This window comes from Teleopsis dalmanni, chromosome 1, assembly GCF_002237135.1.
Source record: "Teleopsis dalmanni isolate 2A chromosome 1, ASM223713v2, whole genome shotgun sequence".
Lineage (NCBI taxonomy): Eukaryota > Metazoa > Arthropoda > Insecta > Diptera > Diopsidae > Teleopsis > Teleopsis dalmanni.
This window is the reverse complement of record NC_051846.1, coordinates 187134745-187144072: the sequence shown is the minus strand read 5'-3', so window position 1 is coordinate 187144072 and position 9328 is coordinate 187134745. Positions and strand designations below refer to the sequence as shown.

The following is a 9328-nucleotide window of genomic DNA, read 5'->3' as shown; positions in this document are numbered from 1 at the left end:
AAAATAATTTTTTTTTGTTTCTGGTTAAGTACAACGTCCTAAACAATCAAAATGTTAATCGATAATTCTTGTTTGAAATACATTTATAGCAGTAAATGATTCTAATAGAAAATTTTTTTAATAACGATTTATTATACATTAAGGCAGTAATATTAGCTTTAATGTAGTTGAAGCTTTATACACTTCGATAGTATTGTTTCAAAAAACCCTTAAGTTAAATTTATCTCAACTTCTAATTAGAAACTTAATTTAAACAATTATTTTATGAGATTGAGGAAATGAAAGTTACGTGTATTTCACTCGTAGCTTGTCTGATCTACGGCCCATAATATTTACATCAATGCGGATGCAAATAATTGAGATGATGTAGTGTATATGGTTTTTCTTATTTGAGCATCTCGTATTTGATGCCTCGTTAATTGCGGTGTTCTTATCTTTACCATCTTTTCTTAGTCCTCTATGAATAACAAATCAAATAACATTTTGATTTTTTAAATTGGTGATCTGATTATATATATTCTTAGAACTTTTTATAACTTTTAGTATATTTTGTGTTATCTTGTATTTCTTCAAACTATCTCAAACACTCCTACAGTTAAATTACTATTGAAGGTTGAAGAAGATCTCTTCACTTAAGTTACGAATACTGTTAAAACGCGAACCTTAACTCAAGAATGTGCATTGAAAAAATTTTAACTGAACTATCAAGATAGAAGCACAAAAAACAGAGAAAATTTTGACTAAGTGACAGCTAACAGCACTTAAATATGAAAAAGAAATATAAAAAAAAAAGAAGAAAAAGGAGAAAAACAGAAGAAAAAAAATAAGAAAAGGAGAAAAAAGAAAAGAAAAAGGAAAAAAAAGAAGAAAAAAAAGATTATCAATAACAGAAATGTGTCAGAAAGCAGCACTAAAGATGGATTAAATAAAAACAAATGATCTGTGAAGAACCTGTGACAACTGGATAAAAAAAAACTATTTCGGATAATAGATAGCCGAAAGTTTGCAAGTAAAGTGAGCTAAGAAATGTTTGATTTTATTTTATTTTATGTTTTCTTGTTATATATTTTATTATATTATTTTAAAAATATGTGAAAAATATATTTCTTGAATATTGCCAATATTGATATTATTATTAAAAATATTCTTTGAAGAAATTGTTATTACAACAAAACATTGAATTAGCATTAAAGTTAAACAAACTATAAATAAAATATAGAATTTTTTTTTAAATTATTCTTATTATCATGCAATTTTGTTATTTTATATTTAAATGTATAAATCTATTCTTAATTAATTATTTGTGAGTTAATAATACTTTACATTTAATTTATGTTACTGTTATTGTTTGTTATATTTATTTTATTACAATTTGTATATTATTTTTTATGTATTGTTATGTATTGTTTATATTGTCAAAGTCTTTAATATCCTTAAAAAAAATCTATTCCTCTAAACTTCCAAGACCTTTACAGCATTTAAGCTTAAATTTACAGAGAAAAACAAAATAGAAAAATTTGAAAAAAATTATATTTCTTAATAATAATAATTTTGTAATTATTTAAAAAAAAAAATAAAGATGCCAGAGTTGGGCTCACCGTTGACGGTCAGAAAAAAGTGCCTGACAAAGGACCTGTTATGCTATTGTATGAACTCTTTAATGACGTTCACTTTGACTGTTCGACAATTGATGGTGCGCAAAATAATTGTCGGTTTAAAATGACTGTGACAGTAAATAACAGTAAATTCGATGGCACAGGTAATTATTTTAAAAAAAATTTTGTTCTATATTATGTTATATATCTACATTAAATATGTATATAATTTTTTAGGACCATCAAAGAAATTGGCAAAAAATGCTGCTGCTAAGGCTGCATTAGCTTCGCTGTGCGATATTTCATATAGTCCAATGATGCATCCACAGAAAAATGCACCATTGCCCATAGATGATAAAACATCATCCATGGAATTACCACAGATACATGCTGACACTATTGGACGTTTGGTGCTAGAAAAGTTTATGGAAGTTATTAAAGGTCAAGAATCATATTCACGTCGCAAAGTGCTGGCAGGCATTGTAATGACAGAAAATTTAAATTTCAATGAAGCCAAAGTAAGTATATCTCATTAATGTTAATATATGCACACAGTGACACAAATAAAACGCCCACAATACTTCCGTTATGAAGTGCACCGTAACCGAAAACAATCACATACAACACGTATCACACATCCAACTGATCATAAATTAAGGCGAAACTATATACAAAAATGCAACTGTGTTTTATGCCATAAATACTTTTTTTTATTATGACATAAATTACGCTCTCCGAAAGGAAGTAGCACGGAAGTTGCCATAGCAATTATGGCTGTATGGCTGCATGGCAGAGGAGAAAATGAAAGAAATGTCAGGGTTACATGTCTCGCGTTAAGGATGCTTCTTTACAGTTGCATTTGCTCGAATTACTTATTACTATTTTCTTTATTTCAGTTTAAAATATTAACTTGGAGTGCAATCTGACTTAATTCCACGTGCTTATTTGTTTGCAGGTCATATCTGTTTCCACTGGCACGAAATGTGTTAGTGGAGAACACATGAGTGTATCCGGTGCTGTACTCAATGACTCACATGCTGAAATCGTATCACGTCGGTGCTTGATGAAATATCTCTACGCTCAATTGGAACTTCAGTGCACTCAGAGTATGTATTTTGCTCCTTGGATTCAATTTCTTTGTAGTTTTTTATTACGACCTCTTTTCTTTTTTTTTTTTACTGACCATACGATATTTTCTAAATGCTAACATACTTAAACTTGTGTTAAGTATTTCAGTTTTTATTCTTTCTCTTCTTGGCTTTGTAATGTGATACTAAATTCTAGTAACTTCAATAAATATTATATTTTTAAATGTTATATTTTTTGCAATTTACTTTTATCCTTAATCTAATATAATATATTTATTTGCTTCTACCGTTTCCCAATTTATTTAAAATATTACTTTCGTTTGTTAATAGCATTTGATTTCATTTATAATACTTGTATGAACTATGATATCTTTATATGGAAAATATATTATAAATACTTCATCAAAGCATTAATGCCTTAATATTTCATAATCCCAAGTCATCTGCAATTTTGCTTTAAGTTTTATTTTAAAATCTTTCGTTATATGTATTAAAAAAAATTAATTTAAAAAAATAAATTAAAAAAATTAATTTAAAAAATATAATCTATTAAAAACATACATTAATTGTAACAAGTTATTACTTTTGTTATTAAATAATTGCGTGTTAACATATTGAGTTGGAGAAAAAAAATGTTCTGCGTTTAAATTGAAAACATTTTTGTTATTTCAACAAAACATTTGCTTAATTGAAATAGTGGTTTGAGGGGAGAAGGTGGATATGGAATCTATTACACTCCGAACGCCACTTGCAAAAAATAGCTTGAACGTCCCAAAAACAGTATGCTTTGTATATTATTCATTAATATCTATTTTCAAAAACTATAGTCTTAATGGCGCCAGTTATTCTTGCAACACCACTGCGACCAGTCTTTAACATCATTTAACCATTGTATCTTTATTGTAGAAGTTTGAGGTTTTGTCGTTAAATAACTGAATCTGACTTTTAACAGTTTTCTACTGACAAATATATGATAACCCCGAGGTGCAGTCTCAAGACTGTATAATAGATATAAGAAATAAAAATTCTTGCTGGTATTATACATGGAATAAGTGCGGTTGGCACTGAGCCATTTGAACAGATGAATAGCTTCATGAGGTAAATCCCAACTCGCCTAAAATTCCACATAAATCCAGATTCACATCTATTTCTTTTATCCCTCAAATACCACTTTCACTAATCACTATCCCCTTCCATCTTTCTTCGCACTCATATTTTATCCATTCTCATATATACGTGTTCTAATCCATTCATGTTTCCTGCTCAACAGATTATTCATCTTTCCTACTCCACACATCCCTTTAGGCTATAACAATACATATTGAAACTTTTTAACAGGAACTTTTTAATATTTGCTATTCACGAAAGATATGCGTAATCTTACATTGTTAAGATGACCAATTTTGTGTCAGTTTTTTTTTTAATAATTTATTTCAACTATCGGTTAACTGACTAGGTACTAGAAGTTTATAATGGATGATACCCGTGTTAACCTACGAAATTCAAAGCAAACTTTCCTTCGATCCTAGCAAATGTTTGTGAAATTTCATCTTTATTATATCGAGCTTTTTCTTTCTATAACAACGTATTTGTACAACTTACCAATGCCGGTTATTTACTATACTTACTAAAAGTAGCTAAATTTGATTCCACTAATAGGTAGGGCAATCGCGAGTAATACTTTTCACATCAAAATTTTAACAACGAGATCGAGTGATACCTAGAGATCCATTACCTATTAGTCGATTGCGAAAACGTCCTCTCATAATAAATAGCACTAAATGTTATCATAATTTTTTTCATTTACATGAAGATTTAATATTAGTAAGTTGGGGTTAAGAGGTCATCAACCTTCTATGCAAGATTTTAACTGGATATAATTGTTATTGTTCTTATAATGTACTAGTTCGGAAATTATTCCGTTAAATACCCTAAAGACATTAATTTGCGCCTAGTTATATATTTTTTTGAGTATTACATAAATTGAACTGATAGGTGAAGAATCAAATATTTAATTTCTCTTTTTATGAATCCACATTCGAAGAGAATTTCTTTTATAGCTCTTTAACTTAAGTCTTAACATATTTTAATTCATCTCTGTTTTTCCACATCCTTTGATAATCTAATTTAATGATATAGTTCATCCATAATATCGTGACAATCTTCTTAGATCGCATTATTTAATCCAGTTGAATTCTTGAAAGGGACTAAGAATTGTTTTAAAGAGGAATAGTCCATTTGCATACTTGATATATTATACGATTTGAATTAATATATAATAAATTTTATTGCCCAACCCTCGTTCCAGACGTATTGCAGAATATTTTTTTTTTCCAATTAAATAATTATAAACAAAAATAGTTTGACAGCGATGGCAAAAATAAATTCTATAATATTCACTAAATATAATTATGTTGTCAGCCACCACTATACTTTAGATTTTATAAATAGAATATTTTCTATATTATTTTGAGTATTTAAAATCAGCGTTTCACAAACTTTTTTTCACACCATTCTTTGTCTTATTATATATATATGATACATTGTAAATTTTATAATACATATTATACATTTTAAATTATATTATATATAAATTAAACATTTTTAATAATTTTTAATTTATTTTTTTAATTTTTAAGTTGTGTTTTTAATTTTTAGGTTGTGTTTTTAATTTTTAAGTTGTGTTTTTAATTTTAAAATTGTTTTTTTTTTTTTAGGTTTTTATTGCTTTCAAAATTTTTAATTTGTTTTTAAAATTTTGGAATTTTTATCATTTACTATTTTTAACATATACTATTACTATTAATGTATTATAATATAGTATACATAATATACGATTTTTTGTTTATTATTGTACTTATTTCTGCAGCTTTCTTTTTGTATTGCGCTTTTCTTTTGCTTTTAAAATCTAAATAAAAAAATGCAATTAAATTTATTTTACTTCTACTATATATTTTTTATTTTTTAATAACTACATTTGTTGTGTTCTTTCCGCTAACACATTCTCATTAAACTTTTGGTATTGTTTTTATTTATTTAACAAATACTTTAAACAATAAATAGAATACAATAATTTAATAATAAAACTAATTTTTTAATTCATAACTAAAATCGCAAAAACAATTCTTTAATTTTTGATTTATTATAGCAACAGCAAATCAGTCGATTTTCGTGAGGAATCAAGAGAATGGGCAATACCCTTATAAACTAAAATCCGGTGTACATTTCCATTTATATATAAACACAGCGCCATGTGGTGATGCACGGATTTTTAGTCCTCACGAAAATGACACTGGTGTTGACAAACATCCAAATAGGTTGGTAAAAAACAAACAAATTTTGTATCCGAATTACTTTAAAATTTACTTTTTAAAATAAATTTTTCTGTAGAAAAAATTAGTAGAGAAATTTGTTAACTTAAAGAAAAAACGTTTGAAGTTGGTGAATAAAAATTTCAGATACTATATGAATACAAAATTTGTATATGAAAATTAATACAAAAATAACTATTTTCCCATACCGGGAATCGAACCCGGGCCTTCTGGGTGAAAGCCAGATATCCTAGCCACTAGACCATATGGGACAATGTTCAGTATCTGTCATAGAGGCAATAAAGAAATTGGCAAAAATATTAAAAAATTCTAAAAATCCCCAGGAATTGCCACGCCTACCCAAAACGTTTTTTCTTCTTGTTTTAAATATAAATTTTAAGTATTGTTTTTGTTTGAAAGCACATTCAAAGCAAATCTAAAAGCAAGATGTTTGGTAGCACTGTTCTAGGATATTCCTCCACAACAGTACTGCCAAATTGCTTTAATATTTTTGGCGTATACAAATTGAAATTGAAAATGTTCTAGTTTGTATAAAAAACAACTATTTTGTTTAATTATATTTCAACAACAAAAAATAAAAAACTCCAGTTTTAAACGTGGATCAATATTTTCTTCTCTTTTTTTCCTCTCTGTTTTTTTTTATTGTTTTTGAATTTGTTCGAAAAATAAATTCTTATAATTTCTTAATTACTTGCGTTATTTTATTTTATACATTTTTTTATGTGTGTGAATTTTTATTGCCTTCATCTGTTTTTGATGACAAAATCGCGTTCACATCACATCTTCTTGGTTGCGATGGCTCCGTTCTTCTCGTACCCGTATTCGTCCTCGTGTTCGTTTTTGTCCACGTCTTCGTTCGTATTGAATGTCTTTTAAATAAACTGACATCAACTAAAAATGCATTAAAAATATTTTTGCTGTTGTGCTTATTTGAATTTGTAATAATTAAAAAAATTTAAAAAATTAAACAAAAAATTATTTAAACCCATTCAGAAAAGCGCGTGGACAACTTCGAACCAAAATAGAGTCGGGAGAAGGCACAATACCTGTAAAGAGCAGTGATGGCATACAAACATGGGATGGTGTTTTACAGGTGAGTAATTATAATTATTATCATGTTTTTTTATTTTATTTTTTTTCAATTTCTCCCTAAGTTTTTTCGTCGAACTTGGATAGTTATGGTATGGGCGTATTGTCCTCGCCTTCAAATTTTTTATTAATGCTTTTCAAGAAGCGTATTATAAAAGGTGATTCTTAGAATCAGTAACTCCAGGGAGCAGTGCATAATTTACATACATATATAGTTTTTGAATCTTTGTTAAATTTCTTATTTTCAACTAGTTTAAATTTCTATATTAACAATATTATAATATTTTACATATTATACATAGAAAGATAGATAGATATAAGTAGATCGGAAGATCATAAATTTAAGTCTTCAAAATCTTAATAGTAACTTAAATAACGTTCCAACCTTTTAATTGATTGAATTATAATATTGCTATATAAGCTTCAGTCCCATGGTATTTACTTAAGTTGAAGTTTTCTAGTGAACTTAGCTTCTTACACTGTGATTACAAGTTAATGTACAGCACCATAACCCAGCCTTGATCTCGGCCAGGAGGAAGTCATTGGAAGGAGAGCTGCTCTCCCCTTCTGACATTAGGAGGTCCTCAGCGGACGACATTCTGGCCTTCATTCGGAAGGCGGAATGTCTTCTGTTCGGTTAGGGTCTGTTACAGCACAAAAGATCAATCTGGTCGCAGTGGTCTGCTCCGTCGGGAGCTAGTACCCCGTTTATTTCTATCCTATCCTACAGCACCATAAAAATTCAGGTTTACACTAAAAATAAAAGATTTCTTGTTGACTATAACTCTGCAAATAGTGAAGATTTCGATATAGAATACATCACAACAGAAGTTGAGATTGGCTTGATGCTAAATATAAAATATTGGATCCAAAATACGGACTTAGGTTGAGGTCTCTTATTGTATCTAGGTGTATAGTGTAGTAGATAGCATGGCAATAGGTTGGGTTGATTGATGCCATTGTTGATGCTATTGTCTTATCACAACCAGAGTGTTTTAAGCTAACCAAAACAATTAAGAGCTATTGACTATATCACATTTGGAAACCCGAATAAAGATACTAGAATCGTTTATTGATAATCATCGGGTATGACCACGGGTAGGTTAAATGGTCGAAAGTTTTACTCTACATTTAACAAAAGCTGGTATGAGTGTCCTTCACTCTCGTACTTAATTTGAAAAAGCTGTTAATAGAAATAGCAATAACTAATTGATAGAAACAGCACAATCCTTTCTGTAATTTACTAACCGTATTCAACTTCTATACTTCTAAACTATCTGAATCCGTATACCTGTAAGATTTTTGAAAAAAATTAATTATTCTAATCCACGTTCATTATCTCATTGTCTTAATCTTTAATCGTAATCTTTCGGGATACATATTTTGGTTTGCTTTATCACCTGAAAGTTTTCAATTACTTAATCTATTATAGATCGATATAATGCCACAATGTCTTTAAATTAGTTGTTACGAAACGATATGAAATCATTGGTGTCTAAATTGGAAATTTTGTCAAGTATCATTTAAGTTTTATTTCAAAGATAATATTATCTATAAATTAACTTAAATTATCTTAGCCTGTAGTATAAAATTATACTAAAATCAATAGATCCAGAATGTAGATTCCAATATTCCTAGAATTTTGTCACTATCGTGATATCGTGAATAGGTTTTTGTAATTACGTTTGTGTTAACGAATATCTCCAGTAAGTAGAACCCAATCAATTCTAGTAGTTATTTTCATATCTACCTTTGTGATACCACTGATAACATCTGCCTATATTACGTAGTATTATTATTAAATTTGTTTTATAATACAAAAAAAAACCCTTGTTGATGCTAAAGTTAATATCTCCAAGATGTAGACCCAGAACCAGATTTGGTCATATTAAAAACATTTCAATTGTCTTTATAGATACTGAAGTGGTTCTTCCAATATAAGATAATTTTATAATTAAAGTTGTTCAAAACTAAGAATTTATTAGTAATTTTGAAATATAAATCTGGTCACTGTTTGTTTAGCACTTTTTAAATAGCTTTATAACTTCTTCTATTGAAAGTATCTGTCAACCTTAAAACCTACTCCAGCCTATTCTAGAGTAAATGTAGTTATATTTTTGTCTTTCTATTTTTTTTTATTTACCTTGTTCTTGTTTTAGTAAAAGATTGGAATACGGATAGTTTGAAGTATAGTTGCTTCTAAAATCTTTTAATTGTCTTCATA

The 9328-nt window shown here is 28.0% G+C and overlaps 2 protein-coding genes and 1 non-coding gene across 3 annotated transcripts in view; 1 reads left to right on the top strand and 2 right to left on the bottom strand.

Moving 5' to 3' along the window:
- LOC119670772 (glutamate receptor-interacting protein 1) overlaps positions 1–9328 on the bottom strand; it is a 391907-nt gene that overhangs the window by 205493 nt on the left and 177086 nt on the right. The window lies entirely within an intron of this gene.
- On the top strand, positions 1580–7103 carry LOC119670780 (double-stranded RNA-specific editase Adar-like; the record flags this gene model as incomplete). The annotated part of the gene is given in 4 exon segments (XM_038081184.1): positions 1580–1759; positions 1833–2113; positions 2551–2701; positions 7009–7103. Coding segments are annotated over 4 exon segments (644 nt in total), but the record flags the coding sequence as incomplete, so codon positions are not given.
- Trnae-uuc lies at positions 6195–6266 on the bottom strand. The gene has a single exon. It is a non-coding gene; the product is annotated as a tRNA-Glu (tRNA).